Raw genomic sequence first — 19,462 nt, forward strand, 5'->3', positions numbered from 1 at the left:
ATTTAAGACACCGTAAAACATCAAGGAACTGACAGGTTTTGACCTCAAGATGTCAAATACAGAACTGCTGTCTAGTTTTGACGAGCTGTCACTCTATCCCCCAGACATCCCTACAGCAGCTAGGCATTTCACGGCATGGGCTGCAACCACACAACATGGTGCACGAGACTACTGGCACGTTCTCAGAGCATCAGTCAACCCAGCTCCAACAGCGTCCGAGAATCCCCATTGATGCAGTGGCAGTGGTGGTCTTCTCAGACCTCTGCCCTGCTCTGGCTCTTGGCGATGGGCGAGTACAGAGACCAACTGTAAGGAAGCCTGAGAAATCCACACCTCGCTGCTCGCTTGCTGGCCAGGATTGCCTGGCTGTCCTCGTGAAGACCCAGCGTGCTGTTGCAGGAGAACTAGAGAGCTGCATAGCAAATGGAAAACACTAAACAAGAAGGTTGTGTGCTTTTTTAAACAGCAGACCAGATCCCATCCTGAAAGTACAATAAACTCTAAGAAGAGACATTTCAGACTGTGCACATCTCTCAAGCCAGTGCAGGGGAGACGGGTAACTGTGCAGAAAAGTGTAGAAAACCACAGGTAGAGAAACTGCAGCTTCCCCCTGTGCTGGTCGCATGCGGGTCTGTCAATCCAACCAGCACCTGACACCTGCGATCAGAAAGAAGCTGATACCTGTCACGCTGAGACAATCGAGCATCCCGCTAAGGAAATTCAAACGGCCGGTGCCAAAACAGCGCTCCCGGGGAAGAGGCAGCTGTGCCGTGTGTCTGGGGAGACCAGGAAGGCAAAATGAGAAAACACTTCTTGGCTGCAGCGGAAAACCAACATACTGATGCCTCTCCTAAGCACAAGGCTCTGGCCAAGGAGGAACATAGGTCGTGGACCATTTCCAAGGGTGCACTTGAGATGCTCTTACTGTAATTGAACATGAAGCTGTGGGCTCCCAGGGCTGCGCACGCTCCTCGCCGTGGCGGGCTGCCACCTTGTGTGACTGAGCACGGGGTGTTTGTGTTTTTCTGCTTCAAACCAGACACCAGAATGAAATGAAACGGGGTGTCTGACATGAGGGAGGCTGAGGAGCATGTCTGCAGACAGGTGACTGGAGAGCGATGGCAGGAGGAAGGCTGAGTTTTCAGAGTATGGCTCCAAAAAGAAAATCTCAGAGGACATAGTCGTGATCCTCTTCCATGCAGGAGATGAAAAAAAACATCACCCCAAACTGGACAGGGAGAGGTGCAGCTGCTCAGAGGGTCTCTGCCCTGAACACCTCTGCAGCAGGAATATGGCCATCACCCCAGGAGACCTGCAAAAGTACCTCACATCTGACACCCAGGAGCTCAGCGTGGCTTCATACAAGGCAGCAAAGCACAGGTTACACATTCTGTTTACAAGAAAATTAATCTTAAATGACAGGGAGTGGAATCTTGGATCTGGGAATCAATTTTTTTAAAAAACAATTTTAACTTGCTATTTTGCCAAATTCTGATTGAAAATCATTGCTCAGACCCTGAGGGCTCACAACCCACTTACCAAACACAGCACTGCTGTACTTGGATGGACTTGAGTCAGAGTATTTCTAACACCATGAAGGGTAGAAGCTAGAGTGTCCTATAGTGCTGTGTTTTGGAGTTAGTGTGAGAAGAATGTTGATAACACACTGATGTTTTAGTTGTTGCTAAGCAGTGCTTACGCTCGTCAAGGACTTTTCAGCCTCCCGTGCTCTGCCAGGTGCACAAGAAGCTGGGAGGGGGCACAGCCAGGACAGATGATCCAAACTGGCCAACGGGGTATTCCATACCATGTGACGTCATGCTGAGTATATAAACTGGGGGAAGTTGGCCGGGGGACTGGCTGGGCGTCGGTCAGCGGGTGGTGAGTGGTTGCATCACTTGTTTTCTTCCCCCTGCATTTTGTTCCTCTCTCTCTCTCTCATTGTTTGACTTTTCATTACAATTTTTTATTATTATTATTATTACTATTATTATTTTCAAGTATTAAACTGAAGCGTTAAACTCAACCCATGATTTTTCTTACTTTTGCTCTTCCGATTCTCTCCCCCATCCTGGGAGGAAAGGGTGAACAAGCGGCTGTGTTGTGCTGGATTGCCAACGGGGGTTAAACCACGACATAGAGGCAAACAAACAAAGCACATAACTACAGCAACTTGAGAGGAAGAGAGTACAAAAAATTCGAAACACAAACATTTTGTGAACGTTAAAGACAGCGTTGTTCCCAAGCATGGAATACTTTCCTAGAAACTGGCTACCTTTAGGGCACCATCTGTCCTGCTGCAGTATTTTGGTTGGCTTACTGTTGCTGATTCTAGTATTTTCCCCTTTCTTCTGCTCTCCTACCTTCTTCCTTCCTCTCCCACTTCTCCAGATGAGTTTGCACCAAACGAAAGCTGCTCCCATTGACTCTGCGGGGCAGTTTCCACCCTTGCCCACACTCAGCAGAGCTTGCAGCCTGGCTGCTGCCTGGGCTGTCCGGCATTTCTTAGTACGTACTTCTTGTTCAGCACCGCGGTGCTTTGGCTACGTGCCTTATGAACGGATTAAAAAACCAAATAGGTAAGAGGCATATTAACTCAGCATGCCTAATAACTTCCCAGAGTGGGAGTAAAGGAAACTGGAGATTCCCCAGGAAAGTGTCCCAGTATGCAGAGTATGGCCAGCTTCTCCCCATTACAGGGGGCATTGCGGGGAGGAATCATGTACTCTTGGCACCTGGTGCAGGCAATCCATAAAACCACCAAAAGCAAGACAGGAATTGCATTGCAAACTGCTTATCTTCTCGAGTCCAGCTGCTGCTCTGGAGCCAGAGGGCTCTGGGAGGAGTGCGAGAGGTTTTTCAGAAGGAGTTAAAGCAGCACTCTTCCTTACTGGCATCTGACGCCTCTTCCTTCCTGGAGCAAAAGCAGCTCACTGTCCCCCTGGGAGAATGGTGGAGCATCTCCTTTGGCTCTCTCTAAGTGCTCTGCAACTTCCCGTACTGTAAACCGGTTGTGTAACACAAATCTGCACTGTGCAAAACCTCGCGAGCACCGAGCCTCGTAGGAGCCGATGTTGTTTCTCCCAATCCTTCTGTGAGATCTGCTTTCCATATGTCTCTGCCGACGTGCTTGCCTTCTTCACGACTGCGAAAGACCAGTCTCCCTCTCCACTGATCCTACCCCCCTCCCTGCCTCAGCCCGCCTGCCGGCTGCACACCAATGCACATGGATGGGTACCAAATGGTCGGGTTTGCTTTTCTCGGCACCGCTCTCCTCTCTAATGCCACCATTACTAAGGACATAACACCTGGCTGTGCGTTCTCTCCAACCGCTGCTTGAGCAGTCCCACAGCTGTACCGGGGACAGAAGCCACAGTAGGAGGGGACTTCCCTTTGCATTTCCCAGGACAAAGCTCGTCTACTACCAGGAAACAACTAACAAGAGAAAAATTCAGTTTCAGAACTAAGCACAAGTTACAAAAGTCGTATTTACTACCAACTTCCCAAACTCCCTCTTTTCCATGTGCCACCTTAGAAGAACAAGACAATCGAATAGATCTGCTCTAGATTTCTCTTACATACCCCTCACAGCTGCAAATCCTTTACAAGGTGCTTTTACTTAGCAAAGCACCTGTTCTTCACCCTGAGCACTACCTTCCCTCTGACAAATATCTCTGTTTACAGTCTGGAACTTTATAATATTGACCCACGATCAAATTCATTATCTCCACACATTCCTGTCGTGTCAATATTGCACAATTGCCATTTCTTTCTCCCCCTCAACTGCTACCACGATTCACATTGCCATGAGCTTTCATAAGTGACCTCCTTCAGTTTATTGTAGCCCATAGTGTCACTAATCTTAAAATTATCCCAAAATATAGATAGCCAGACAGTCTTCTGCCACGCCTGAGGATCTTCTTCAAACTGCCCTGTAAAATAGCCAGCTCTGCCTTTCCCATGGACCCCGTCCCTCCTTCTCCAGGGAAGACCCGCTGCTCCCTGCCCACTATTCACGCTTTTGTGGTGGAGCAGCCAAGCAAGCTCATCCCGGGCTTCCTGCTCCACAGCTCTGGCAAATCCATCTCCGCTCCACTGCTGTCAAACCATGTCCCACCTTCTGCTGCCGTAGCGCATCCCATCCCCTTGCCTGGGATCCTTTTCTCTGGGGCAGCCGGGCGGCTCAGCCTGTTCTGGGACCTCCCACGACTCTCCCATGACTTCCCACCCGCTTCCAACTAGAAGTCCTCCCCTGCTTCATTCTCAGAGATGCAACAGCTTCGGGTTTTCTCCCTTTCTGCTTTAATCACCTCTAACTCTGAAGCACTTTTTCTATTTCAGGAGACCTGGATGCTCTTTCCAGCCACCTTCCAGCTCTCTGTACGCTTTCAGATTTCCACGCTAACGCTCCAGACTTTGCGTAGTTCTATCAAGTTTAGAGTCTCAGTTTTTGCTCTTTGCACAGCTACCACTCAACTGTGCCTAGTGAAGCACGTATGGCAATCCACCCATTTATAATGGTCAAAAAGCCACAATAGTTTATCAATTATTTCTGTACAGCACCCTCTCTACAGCAGAGCACAGTAGTTCCATATCTATGAATAATTTTTATTTTCTGAGTGTTTTTTTTTTTTCCTTGAGAGCATCGCATTGAGCTAGTCGGACTGGCTTATCTGGTCATTAATAGGAGCAGAGGCCAGCCTGACACATCATAGTTTTAGGCTGAGTAAACCAAAAATGTGCTAAGTTGCCTAATCAGAATGAGAACAGGAATACTATGATTTCACATAAAACTGAAATATCAGAAATGAAGAAAAGAGAAACATTCAACCATATGCACAACTAAACCATTTTTAAATGGCAAACGTCCAAACCAGAACAATAGTTCTTAACACACAGCCAGTACTGCACCTCAAAGCCAGGCTGACCATGCAAAAATAACCAAAAACGAAACAGTCAACATCAGTGTCGATTGGTTCTATGTTTACAAGCAATTTGAGCTTTAATAATCCAAAAGAATTTAATTTGCTGGTAGTAAGAAAGGTGGAATTTTTTTTTTCCAAAGCATGACGTGGATGGATACCCTATCTGTGTAAGGTACACCGCAATTTGTAGCAAGTGCCAGGCGTGAGGCCAAACACACACACACACAGACACAGACACACACAGAGCCTCAGTGTTATCCGGATCAGGCCCACAAACCACAGAAACCAAGATTAAACAAAAAATCCTCTAGCAGATTTAACATGCAACATTTGAGCAATATTACCAATATTTATTTTACCCGTAAGCCCTCTATTAGAATTTTGTTTCAGAAATTTTCAGTTGCAAACTTGCAAGTGTTTGGTGGAATTCCTTTTTATGTCTTGCTTCAGACTGTTAATAACAGCTCCAGTGCTAATGACCTAACTCCTGACCATACAGAGGAAAAACAGCACTTCATGAAATATTGATACACACTTGGAAATTTGACAATTATCTCCAGAGCTCCTTGGTAAAATCTAAAAGCAAATAAATAGCAAACATTTCCTGCACTCATTAAAATACTGAAAAACAGAGAAAGAAACCTACTCATTATCCATTTGACAAATACAACCTATTATTTTTAATAATGCACAGGCATTCAATGCATGAAATTTACAGCTTCTCTTGCTTAAAGAAACCATTGGTTTTGCAGATCTAATTTTAAGAAATGCAATAAAAATAAGTTATGTGGAGCTGGTTTCTTTTGCAGGGGAGGGTAAAATCATTCTTCTATTGAAATCAGTGGCAAAACTACAATTTTTTAGATGGAAGCACAACTTCACTCACTACCCTATTTTGGGAGCTGCTTGTCCAGAAAGAAATTCTCCAAAAATTAGAAATATTAATTTCGTTGGCCTTTCTCATGCAAGCCTGGGAAACAGAAAACTGGAGTAAAAAAGAGCTGATAAGCAGAGCGTGGGGCTGCTGGTCCACATGATGTATGTCTGTATCTTGCTTATCACAGGCCAGCGAGATGACACGCAGGCTCGCCCTCTGGCCAGAGCGTGGCACGGGAGATGCCACACTGCTGCTCAGGAACATGTGCTTTTAGGATGAACGGCAAGTACAGAGAACACCTTCCCCTTCTGAATAAATTGAACCATAAGGGGAAAACTTTCAATGCAGAGCATGACAGGTTGCTTGGCATTGCTTTACAGTGCAATCATCGGTGTTATTACAGTAATTCTGCTTTCTGGACCTTTTAGCCCTGACTGTGGATGAAAACAGAACCACAGCCGCTGCAAACAAGAATGAAAAGGAAATTTAAGGTTCTTAAATTCCAAATGTTTCAGGTGGTAAGATAACAACTTCCACTCTTATGCAGGTCCACTCAATATAAGCAAGAATTCAAAGACAGGGAAAGCTTGAGATCAATAGGAACTGGAAGTGCTGGTAATAGTGCAGGTGGGATAACTAAAGCTATATTTTGGCCTTCCTGATTACTTCAGTGTCCCAACAGGGTGGTCTAGATACTGACAAGCTCTCTGCTGTCCACACTGATTACTCTCTTTTATCTTTCATAATACATACTAATCAAGATTCCTTTCATTAACAAAGCAAAATATATGCACTTGCATGAACTACTCTACTTTTTAAACTTTATAATAAGGCATTCAGAGGAAGGCAGAGAACACAACAAATGACTGCGTGTGACATTTCCGTTCCTGCGTTTTTTTCACTCTGTGGGTAACAGTGAGAGACTCCAGTAAGAGACTGGACCACCATAAGAAAAGGCTGATAATCTATAGAGTCAGTAAAGGAGTGTGTAGGAGGCAGCTTGAAACTGCTCAGGGATTTGCAGTGTTAGAACAGGCGTCAGGAAACGTGTTAGGGTTAAGAAGATGAGCAAGGAAGTCAAGGGGGCATCCTCAGGTTCTTGCATCCCACCACCCTACGACTCCTAATGCAGCTCCTTGGCATGGAGGTAACCCACCTTCACACCTGGAAAATACATGCCAAACGTTTCAACGGGACCTCAGTTTTGATCTTCTTTTTCTGACTTTTTTAATTGAAAGTATATCCTAAATTATTAGTTATCGTTGTGTTTGCTGTCTAAGCAAAGTCCCTTCTGCTTATTTACTTGCCAAGTCAGTACGATAACCTAGGAAATAATAAATTGCTTGATAACCACAACAAGTCACTTCTGGCAAACAATGAAGACTCTGCAGAAGTACTGATCCGCGTGGATAACGACTGATACACTGATTATATTTTTGAGAGTATTTCTCCGCATTTTCATGTGTATATGTATCTGCGTATATAAATAAAACATAAGAATGCCATCTTGGCTGTTCATATCAGTATTTACCAACGATCTCCACCGGCTCCAACCGTTCAGGTAAGCCCTGCTGGTTTCCTTCTTAAAGTGACAACCTGCTTATCTCTTGGATTACAGAGCCTAAGCCACCCTCCTCCCGGGGACTGTGACGCTTTCGGGAACTGCGGGAAGAGTACGGTACTCTCACTCTTCTCCAGCTTCTCCTTGGTTGCCTCTTCTTCCACGTGCAAGATGTGGCGAGAGGCCATTTCCTTTGGCCACCCTATGTTTGGTTTGCGATGCACCCCCAGGGCCTGGGGTGCTCCCAGGAGGGAACGCCGCAGGAGGGAAGGGACCACAAGCCTCCATCACTGACCCTGCTGCTGGCAGTGATGGCACCGGCTGGTCGAACGCAGAGCACACTGCTCGTGCACGTGGCAGTGGGGTCTGCAGACACCCTTTGCTAACAAGAAATGAAGTTCATGTATTTATTCCTGGCAAATGAGGTCAAGGTCTTCCAAACTACCTGAGACCTGGAGACATCACACTGGGGAACTGAACTGCAGCAGCCTCGCAGGGGTGCTGTGTCACATGGAAAGGGGCACAGGGTGGCCCCGCGTAGGCAGGACTGGGACCGTGTTACATCGTGCCATGGGACCCACGTTTAAGCCGATTGTTGGCTTCGACACCCTCTGCACTGGGGGAGAGGGCGGAGGAAGGAAAGCCGGGCACTAATCCACTCCATCTGCTCCGGAGCAGCTAATTGGATTGTGAGTGCAGAAGGCAAGGCCCCCGGACAGGGCACTAGCAGTCACGCCGGCCAGGCACAGGCGCTCAGAAACCTCCTATTTTGCTAAACAAAGCTGCTCTAGTGCAGAGGGAGAGGGTCCCACCATGCTGCCAAACACCCCTCTGGCCAAACCCTTCCTAAGGACGCACCCGGTTGCACGGAGGCAGAGCATGGCTGCCCAGCACCTCTCTAATGGAGAGGTGGAACTAGTATTGCCTAGGAAAAATAACATACGTGACCTCTCTCCCCCCCAAGTAACATTTCATCTTTAACAAAACACTAGAAACAGCAGACAGAAGAGATTAAATATTAGCGTTCTTTACCAAAAGCCAGTGGAATGCTGTTACTGTCAGGTTTTATTTAGGTGAAAAAGTCAAAAGCTCATCTGCCAGTTGCTATATATAAACCTTACTAATATATGTCCTACGTCTGCAACATTTATTCTAAATCAGTGGCTTAATGATTTTGGTCTTCTGCTTTTTAAGGATTCAGCTCAGCACCTACTTCACTTTTAAAAGTAACAGACAATTCAGTTGTGCAGCATTTTCATTAAACTGGTCTGTAGCGTAACGCTGTGAGAAAGACAAGGAGAAGAAATATAACAAATGTTTAATACAATAATGATCAGAAACCTTTAAAATTTTTTCCCTCTGTGAACACTAAGTTTGTAGCTATGGAAACTACTTATGAGAAAGCTAAAAAAATGTCAGCAAATATAGTCAGAGAATGATCTGGATATATGAAAGTCCTAACAATGACAGAGAACTATAGACACAGGGTAAAAGGAAAGTGTAAATTGAAGATGACAACACTTGTGCATCTGACAACATGTTCTCCTCCGACAGGCCAAATTCATTTTTATTGCCATGGCGCTGAAGTCAATGAATTGCAACTGGAATGAGTTTGACACTTTATATTGCTTTTGATAAAACCATTCTAAAAAGTGTATTTCAACTTTCAAAAAAGTATTTTAAAAGCGTATTCTCTGCAATCAGTGAATCCTGTGTGCATATTGGCCAAGACAGTCAATATTTTATGAAGGTAGTTTTCAGCACATCTCTTGCACGCTCTGTTCTTCAGCCATTTACCCTACTAATGCGAGCAGTTCTGATGACTTCCATTTTACGATCCACACACGATGCACATCTGCACACTCATCTACCCAAACTGAGGTGAGAGTATGCACATGCAAGCAATGCTCAGCTGGGTCCTTGTGAGCCTTTCAAAGGCTTTCCCAAACTCATTATGAGTATTTCCAGCTAATACCTTTATCATATTGCATATTAATGTCTTGCAAATGGTGCTGTGACCATCAGGACAGCAGACACTAGCAAGACACATCAAGTATTTTTGTACAGAAGTTACAATCCCAGTTAAAATCATTAGTCCGTGGTTTTGCCAGTGAACGCAGTGCAGACGTACTTTACCTGGCGTAACACACTAGCTGGGAATGGTTCCAAGGACTTGCTATGGTCCGTCAGGTCCATGTGCAAATTAAATCAGATTTATTCAGTACACTGAGCTTCCTTTGGTGCTGTTTCAGTGTGAATTGTTAATTGAGCTGCCTTACATGTATACATTGTGATTACATGCTACAGTCTGTACAGAAAACACAGTGAAGAAAACCTGGAGTTGATTTCTGAACTGTCCACTACATGGTACATTGGGCAAAGAATAAACCAACCTCAACAAATGCTCATGGAATTTATACTGTGTATGAAATATCACCACTAAACTCTCTCTGCCCATAAAAAGTTATGACAATTTCAATGCAGTACTCTTAAAAGAATGGTCACTCTTAACCATCCTTGAACAACCGTCAAGGCTCTTGCTCCTGACTATGCCCTCTGCTCTTTGGGGGTTGCCCACATAAAGAGCTTCAGCCTGCAACTGATGTGCAGTTAACATAATTTTTATCTGTCACAGGATGGAAAATACCAGTAAAAAGAATCACAATCAGGTGTTAAACAGTATAAGCACAGCTGAGCTAATCACAGTGAAAGGCATTTCTAGCTCTAAGCTGATAAAAGAGAAGATGAGTCCCCTTCACACGGGAGAGAACTACTTGTCCAAGGAAGGCAGCTACCCTCAGCCTGGCTTTCCCTGCTCAGGAAAAGGTCAGGCTTTAACCAAATCTTACAGCCCAGTAATTTTGCTCCTCCTGCCTTATGATACCTACACAACTTGTATGGGGCAGCCCTGTTCCTCATCCCCGTGGGAAGCATCTTCCCCTCTGTGATCATTTGCTTCCATATCTTCATATGTGAACTAGAGTTTGAAAAACCATCCAAGACACTTATTTGCAATGAATCACTGTTCTTCATTGAAGCTCGCTCAGTCCATCATCAGAAACAGAAACCTGGACAGACTCCTCGTTTGGGAGAAGTCTAGGCTAGCTACAAAAATACAATACTTCTTATCAGCCAACTGCTTTAAGACTGAAAAATTGGATACAAAAATATAAATTGAGTAATCTAATAAAAATACTAACAAACATAGTAAGTTGAAGATGCAACATTTTGGGAGGTGGAGCTCAAGTAATCTGATCAGTGACCGTTAGTCGTGGTTTACCCTTACCAGCTTTGCCGACCTTCCCTATTTATTTCCCTGCATTCAGCACGAGGCTGGCCACAAACCCGCCCTGGCAGCAGACCACCGACACGGTTTCGTCGCTCAGACTTTGCAGGGTTTATTTTTCCTGCTTGCCACTGAGACAACTTGGTGCGTTCACTACCTGTGACGCTATGGATGGCAAGGCTGCAGGAGCAGCTGACTCCGAGGATGTTTCTCCCCGGGGAAGCCATTCCTGACAGCTTCACCTACAAGGTCTCAATGACGCAGAGAGCGGCAGCTTTGCCAGAGCTATGGTTGGGGAGTTCCCGGGATAGGAAGCCGGCTCAGCTCCGGAGACATCGCGCTTGGCTCCTACGCCCTGCTCGCACTGCCACCACAGCAATGGGTTTAGGTTTTAGTTCTCTTCACGCAACTCTGCAATTCCCTGGAAGGGCAATTTATCTAACTTCTTCTTAATAATTATTTTATGAAACGCACAGAAGTTACAGCAATAAATCTCGTTGCTGATTTTCCCTTATCTAACCGTACCGAAGCGAGGGGCCCATAAGCATGCGGTGCATGCCTGTATCCCTGCCCAGGTCACGGTCTCTACCATCAGAAGTACCGGGCAGAAGAAGACACCCCCCTCTCGCGAGCCCTCTGCCCAAACTCCAAAGTAAACAGTAGCTGTGCAGAATCTGCATGGAGTGTCAAAGCTCAGCACCAAATCACAAATCGGGTACCTAGAAACATCTCACTGTAGAAAGACTATAATATATAGTCCAACAAGACTTCAAAAAGAACCAAAACTAACTATTTTAAATCCCTGTCCACATAACAAGCTTCAAAACATCATTGGATTATAACATACATTTTATAACCCTCCGCTGACTGAGAGGACATTAACCTATACCAACAGAAAATATTTGCAGCTGTTTAGAGACAGAGTTTAATACTGAACTTGCTTTCACCTTGCGACTCAAGTATCCACAGCTAAAGCTACAGCCAGAAGGCTCGTTGCTCCTAAAAACACATCCTGTCTCTTCCTGCTGGCAAATACGATTTTCCTGGATTTAGTCAAGTTCCTGTCATCCGCTCAATGTTTTAAAAACATCTTAACATATTTGTAATATTTGCTTATCACCTCGCGTGTAAGTGTGAACACTCCTTAGCAATGGTGTTCTTTAAAGAGTAATTCCTCAACACAGCTCAAACATCTACAAACCGCCACGCCTTCCATTTTTAATCCATATCCTTCCATTTGCCGTGTGTCTTACCTTGGCTTCTACTTTTAAAATAAAGCTTAACAGGAAGAAAACCTCTCAGGCTATTTGGAAAATAAAAAGGGGAAATAAATAAAAATGAAGACAATTTTACAGGTCCTACTTCAGCTAAACCTTTCAGGGACTTCAATGAGAAGATAATCTTTCTGTGATTATGGCCAAACCCTCTCGTTGCTTAGCAACACATAATTAAGGAATATGTTTTCAGATCCGCTTTGCAAGCTGGCCATTATCAGATGAAATTACTGGAGCAACAAATGTCATCCTCATGCAAATGAGTTGGTCGTAGGCAAAAAAAAAAAGGGGGTTGAGTAGCAAGAAAGAGCTCAGCAGCACAGAAACACTGCTGGTTTCCTCTTGTTGTGCGCCAGTAATTCTTTTAAAGGGAAGGGATAATATCTAGATTTTTAAAGAATAAGGTTTGCAGTTTATATACGAGACACACGGAAGGAGGGGTCCATTTGTCGTGGTGGAGGAGACTGCTCCCAATGCATGTGCTCCGGCGGTCCCTCGCACCAGGGCTTTCACTGCATCGGTACCGACCGGCTCAATCAGCAAATAAAGGCACATATTTGTGTTCCCCGCATTATGCCAGTTCGTCTTTTTTTCAGGCTTTGGGAAATGGTTTATTTAAAAATACTGCCTGGATGTACTACTTTCGCATCTGATCCATGTCAACACAGAACGTGTTGCCTAATATTTAAGCATTTTTTAGAAATCAATATATTACACCAGCTACATAAAGGACGCATAAGCATGAAAGAAATGGCATCTACTTCCTAGCTGTGTAATTATGGTAAGCCAAGGAAAGGGGTGCGCCAAGCGTCTGCGTTTTGACAACTTTATCATTTCCACTCACAAAATCATTCCTTATTTAGATTCCTGTGGAATGGCATCACCAGTTTGGCACCGTCTCTATGCCTATAAATGGTATCCTTTTATTAAAGCTTTGTGCGTGTACGCTGGTATGGCACATTGTTCGAGACTTGTTTGCATGGGAGTTCAGCTGAACTGCACAGAGAGAAAATTCCCTGCTCCCAGAGTCACTACCAGGAAAAACATTTAAAGGGATTTCTTTCCCCATTTTTCAAACAAGTCAAGCCACAAATGAATTTGCCAAATTTCCTCGTACTTAGCAGTGTGGTTTTGGGAGTTAGTTGCTGTCAGGCTCCGAGTGTTATCATCAATGTACATCTCCGAATGGAGGAGCCTGCTCAGCTTACCCAGCTTCACATCTGAGCAGCCAAGGGCCTGAGCACTTCTAGAAGGGGAAGGGAAGACGAGGAGCCACCATTCATTTTTATTGTTCTAGTGCTTAATGACAGGCTTTTAGTTTTAAGCACAGACCTATTACTTTAACAGCTATATCACTTCACTTACAGGCATCTCTAGAAGGAAATCAAGGGTTTTGTATGCCTGATAAAACAGCAAATTAATAATAAGAAGAAAAGACTTAGGTAATGGCCAAAGGTAAGTCGATTCTCGAATAACACCATTAGCTATCTGATGAATTTAGTCAAAACAATGCTAACCATTTCCTCGGAGAAACACATTTGTGCCTGATAACAGCGGTAAAAAGTCAATCTGCAACAAACCCTGTAGTCCTAATTGCTCAGCCAGCACAGTATCTAATCTCCTGTTCTCTATAAACAACAGGAACGGCAAGATTAACCCTGGAAGCATTATCTGAGGTACCGCTCACTTTTAACTGAAGTTGGCTAAACAAATAAAATATTTGGAATTTAGCCACAGAATGAGAACCAGCATCTTTAGCCCCGTGTAGCCAGCGCAGCCCTGCAAAGAAATCCCGATCACCTCCTCTTCTACACAGGAAAGTGTCTAATATTTAGGCATGAAACCCCAATATATTTGACTGTGGTTTTGAGGGGGGGCAGCAAAGTAGGCGACAACAAGGCGGTTCTAAACTACCGTATGGGCTAAGACCCTTTGGAAATTACTTGGTTCAGGCGATGCCATGGTAGAGACGATGACGGGGGGCCCCGTGCGCCTGCTGAGCTTCGGATACGGGGAGAGCTGAGCAGGGAAACCGGGTCCAGTGGGTGCCAGGCTGCTGTCCCCCGGCGCTCCCGGACGGCGGAGGAGCTGCGGGCTGCCATGTGGGCTGGGCGCCGACGACGCTGCGGCTGTCCGCTCCCTCTTCATCAGCTCCATGGGCACGGTGTAGGTGGTGGGGTAGGCTGTTTTGGGGCTGGCGTGAGGGTTGGCCGTGGTCATGGGCATGCCAGCCGGAGCAGAGTAGGTAGTGGCTGGACGTGGGTGCGTGTTGCAAGGCAGGGGGGTGTTGTATCCAGAACTGGGGAGGAAGTGCGGCCCCTGAGGAGCCCCCGCAGAGGTAGGGTAGGCAGTGGTCTCCAGCAGGTGCTGGGTCGGGGCGCTGGACGGCCGGCGGTGCATCTCTCCCCCTCTCGGGGAGAGTGGCTGCAGCGGAGGCAGGGGCTGCGGGGCGGCAGGGCCATCCGTGGTGGGCCCTGAGCCGAGGGACGCCCCGTAGTCTCCCGGCAGTTCGCTGCGGTGGCTGAAGCTGTTGGAGCGGGTCCTGGGGCGCAGTGCCCCGCTCCTCCGCTCCTGCCTCTGCAGCTGCATTTCTGCCTTGTAGTTGTGGGCGATGCGGGAGAGCACACGGGCCTGCCCCAAGTTCGGAGCCACAGACTTGATGTCGTTCTCCTCCATCATGGCCAGCAGGTTCGGAGAGTCGAAGCCCTGCTGCAGCAGGGCGGCGAAGGTGCTCTCTGAGACGCCCTCCGCGCGCAGCAGTGCCACGAACTCGGGGTCGAAGCTCCTCTTCCCCTCCGGCCCGGGGAAGGCAGGGGGCACCGGCGGGTGGGAAGGGGTCGCCACCGCCACCTCATAGCTGTCGTAGGGGCCCTTGGCGCCGGCGCTCTCCCGGCCTGGCCCAAAGCCGCTGCCGGCGCTGCCGGTGGGGTCCACCACCAGGCAGGTGGGGGCGGCCTGCCTGCTCCCCGCCGGCTCGGGGGGCCGCTCCGCCCCGTCGCCGTAGGCCTGCCTGCCAGGGAAGGCGGGCGGCTCCGCCGCATACCGCGGGCCGGGGGGCTCCGCGCTGTACCGTGCCGGGGAGACATCTCTGCCACGCATCCGCTGCCCATCCAGGGCCAGCTTGGGGTCCCTGTAGAGGCGGGTGGCCTCCGGCGGGGCAGGCGGGCGCGCCGGGGCCTGGTCCCAGGACAGCCGGCTGCCGGGCGCCCCGTAGCTCGCCAGCGGCCTGCTCACCACGTGGTCGCGGTAGCAGCGGGGGTCCTTGGGTGACCTAGCTGCCAGGGACGGGTCGCTGTAGTAATCCTGGGGCGGCAGAGAGCCCCGGCCCGCCATGGCTGCCTGCCGGTCGCAGTAGGCGAAGTCGGGGACGGAGCCCTTCCTGAGGGGCCCTGGAGCGAAGGCGGCATCCTGGTACGGGTACGCCTCCTGCTTCAGCTCCACTCCGCCCTGCAAGATGATATCATTCGCTCGCGGCGGCTCATACCAGCCGCCCTCGCCGCCGTAGGTCAGGGAGCTCCTCCGGCCCGGCGGCCTTTGGTACTCGAAGGCGTTCTCGTTCTCCCAGTTGCCTTCATACCAGCCGGCAGCATCCCAGCTCTGCGAGCGGCCGATGTTGGGGTGCTTGCTGGGGATGGGCATCGCCACGAGGCCACTTGCTCCCGCCGAAACGGAGAAGAGGAGGCGCCTTCCTTCTCAGCGCTCCTCCGGCACGCATCAAAACCAGACCGTGTTCCGTCTGAGCCCTCCCGGGACTTCAGAAACCACCGACCGGTGGTTTTACCTTTCAAAGTGTCGCCTGAATTATTAATTCTTTGAAACCTTAGTAGGCAAAGCTCGCAGCGGCCGCTGCCGCCCGCTCTCGCTCCAGGTCGGCGGAGGGAGAGACCCTTCCCATGCAGTGCAGCCACAAAAGAGGGCGGCCGCGCTCAGCCCAGATGCTTTATCCTCTGCCGCTGGGGACGGCGTGCGCACATGGACAACTGGCCGAGCAGTGTGTGGGGATTAGGAGCTAAATAAAACCGCTAAAGCCCTCGCTCCATGTGACATCATTTTAGCCCGATGAAATCTCCTGTGCCGGCCCAGCCAGCAACCTCAATGCAATTTCTCCCCGGGGAATGATTTTTTTTTTTTTTTGCGCGTTGGGTTTTTCAACACGCATTTCATCCGTTTCAGTTGTCTCCTTCCTCGTCAGCTCAGGGCTCCCGTCCGCACCAGCACCCACCAGGAATCAGCACCAAGATAACGAAACGTGCACATATTTGCTCGTCCCCACACACGCGCATGTAAAAATAAAAAAGAAAGCTTCAGTGTCAGCTCAATCTTAATCCACCCTGATGAAATGCTAATCCACTGCACACAGCTAAGGACAAATTAAATGGGAGCAAGCAGGCAGGCCTAAAAAATGGCCAATGCAAGATACTCAAGAATACAAGAGCGATTAGAAATTAGTTAGGTATCTGTTTAACACTTTATGAATATTGTAATTTGCTTTGGAAATTACATTTTTTGTTGTAGTTTCAAATTAGCCATACTAACTAGGCTCCAAAAGGATTCTTTACATTATTATCATAATACACAAATCCTTTCATCATCCCAGGACAGAAAATTGTGGAGGTGTAATCTGGAATGTATAATTTTAAGACCCTAGCAGGGGTTATGGAAAAGGAGGGGAGGATCAAAGGATATAAAGCCTGGTCTTACAAAGCAAAAACGAATAGTAGACTTTTGCCTATTATCTCTGCCTTCCCTTGGAAAAACTACATGTTTATGAGATGGGAAAATACTGCAAAACATCAGACAAAACTCAATTTGTATCCAGTGGTATTTTGGTATTCATATGGGTTAAGGTTTTTTTACACTTAGAGTAGGCAAAAGGATTTAGATGGAATCACACCACAGAAAATTGTTATTTAGGAATGTAATAAAGATTTCCATATATAGTTACCGTTTTCAGAGGAGGTATTCAAATGGCTCCCCAAAACATGTATCTAAATTATCACATGCTGCTCATGCTCAACTATTCCTTTTCAAAGACGAATAGGTCAACCATTACTTATTTTGCTAACCACTGCTGGTGAAGCAACATTTTCCTTTTGTAATTAAAAAAATTCAGACGGAAATGGTTTTGCCTTTCTCTGCTGTGATCAAAAATTTCTTCACCTCCAACATGCCCCTTCCAGGACGGACCCAATAAAAGGAGTAACAGTCACCTTCCCCAGTCTGTTTGCAAGACAGCTTGTGCATTTTTCCCGGCTAATCCACAATAAATGTTTAGTGCACTAGCCATCACATGATGGACTATTGTGCTATTACGATAGCTAAATCACTAATACAGTCTAATGCTTATACTTGCCTATCATACTAATACCTCTGGGCTATATTTCTGACCCAAATACTGACAGGATCTTTGAGTAATCCCTAAATTTCTTTATTGCAGTAAATATTATAAATCCTCTTCGAACATGCTCTCCTCCAATTCCATTCCCAAGAACCACAGTCTTTAAAATTATGTTGGATATTACACAGACATGCAAAACATGGGCCCCAAAAGATTATTTATGCAATTCTCAGAGAATATCTGATTGGCATCATATTGAATTAACTAACAAACTTAAGGCACATTGGAAAATTTCTTCTTTTGTGAGAGTCAAAATGGGAAGACACATTTGTGGCTTATAAATAAAGCAGAGAACATTTTAACAAACAAAAACATTTTATTACAACAACATTTTGCTAAAGAATAAAATGTATTCCCAACTGGATACAGTGAGATCTGTGCCATTTGTTTGTTCTGAAGCAGCAGAAGAAAGCTACCAAAAATGTATACGAAAAAAATAATAAAATCCTGGTCTATAGATCAAGGGCATCTTCCACCATTGTCTTCTAAGAAATCACTAATGAACATAGCCACCATGTTAAGCCCTGGTTGACAATGGAAAAAAAACACTCCATAGAGAAATTAAATTTCAAAAATGCTGATCTCGAACAACTGCAAGGGAAGTCGGAGGGGACCTTCGAGCGTTTACTACCTCTGGAAAAAACAAAAGCTTTAATAAGCCCTTGGGTCGCATGATGGACACAGAAATGAGACCTCACCCAAACGAACAGATCTGTAACTGGTGGCTGTGCCCTGCCTGGCTCCAGTGCACACGTGGGCGACAGCAGGACCAGAAGACCCATCTCCAAACTCCCTTCAGTCCAACTGCAGGAGCAGCCGCATGCCGGGCTCCAAAAACCACCCATGCGCCGTTGCACCAGCCTGCCCTTGCATGGGCACAACCTTGCAGCCCTCGGGCAGAAGGATGTGCTCTTCTCACACCCGCTTCGCAGGAGCCAGGAAACTTTAGACCTGCCACTGGGAACACTCACGCATATGGATGATTTATCCCATACGCACTGACCTCAATGGAACAAATTAACTATTCCTGTGCTGCAAGCTAAGCACAGGTGAACGCTTGCAGGTGACCAGGAGCTGTAGGACTTGTACTTTTCCCTGCAGCCATGGGGCAGATGTCGGGCTCTGCTGGCCCCTCTTCTTGCTGACCAAGAGCCGCTGCAAGCCCTGCAGCTGGCAGGGAAGATGTGCCCAGGAGCCGTGGAGCTGGGCAGCCTCCCCTGCCACCACGGCAGCAAAGGAAATGTTACACCCCAGTGAATCAAGAAATGAATAAGAAATGATCAGAATGAAATATTTATGGATGGGCAGTAAGGGTCTTTTATTTTTCTTTTTTTGGCACCCTTAAAAGCAGCGTCTATGCAAACTCCTGTAACTCCGCAGCTATTTCTGAATTCAAACCCAGGCAGCAACGGCCAAGAGAGGACGTGGAGGCACTGGGGCACAACCCAACATAACTGATCTCATCTGTGCTTCTCAGGAGTGGAGGAGGCACCGGCACCCACATTCCTGACATGAGGGGGAGACGAAGGACTGCGGGACAGGCAGAAAATTTATTCTCCCTTTATCTTTTAATTCTAGAGGTATTTGGGGGGAAAAACCTCACACAAAAGAAAAAAGAAAAAAAAAAAAAAAAAAAAAGACCGATCAAGAGATTAAATGCTCTGGTATTTCAGATCATGTGAAAAATGCTCAGTTTTGACATAATACCCTGAGTTTCAGTTTAGTGTTACTCTAATACACAGTAAATTTTGCTATGATACAACAACTACAGAAGAAGTCTGCTCTGGAAAAAAGGTAGCGACAGAGTAGAAGAAAGGTAGGCCATCGTTTAAACACCACTTTCAAAAATGGAGGGCATGAAATCTGGTTCTGGAAACAACTCGCAGTGGATATGAAACAAGTATCTTACACAGTGCTAGAAAGTGCAGTTTTCTTCCCATGAGGAGAAAGCCTAGTTTACACATAAAACCTGTGATAAGAAATCAGGATGCTAAAGCTGCGACACAACTGTGTAAACAACATTTTTTGGTGTCTGTAGCACTGACTTGGGGGAGGTTGGATGTGAAATTTAATTCACATTGATTTAGAACATTTCATTTCAAATTTTGAAAGCAAGTTGCTGGAGAAATTACTCTGTGCAA

General features: G+C 46.7%; 1 protein-coding gene across 4 annotated transcripts in view; it reads right to left on the reverse strand.

Moving 5' to 3' along the window:
* CTBP2 (C-terminal binding protein 2) overlaps positions 1-19,462 on the reverse strand; it is a 150,396-nt gene that overhangs the window by 34,292 nt on the left and 96,642 nt on the right. Inside the window, exon 1 of one of the 4 annotated variants that reach the window (XM_075155263.1) lies at positions 13,867-15,620. The exons of the other annotated variants lie outside the window; for them this stretch is intronic. Within the exon in view, the coding sequence (XP_075011364.1) occupies positions 13,867-15,562 (1,696 nt within the window). The 5' untranslated portion in view covers positions 15,563-15,620. Of the gene's footprint in view, positions 1-13,866; positions 15,621-19,462 lie in introns of those variants that run through there. 4 annotated transcript variants of the gene reach the window in all.

The sequence above is a fragment of the Calonectris borealis genome, chromosome 7 (genome assembly GCF_964195595.1).
Source record: "Calonectris borealis chromosome 7, bCalBor7.hap1.2, whole genome shotgun sequence".
NCBI classification, from domain to species: domain Eukaryota; kingdom Metazoa; phylum Chordata; class Aves; order Procellariiformes; family Procellariidae; genus Calonectris; species Calonectris borealis.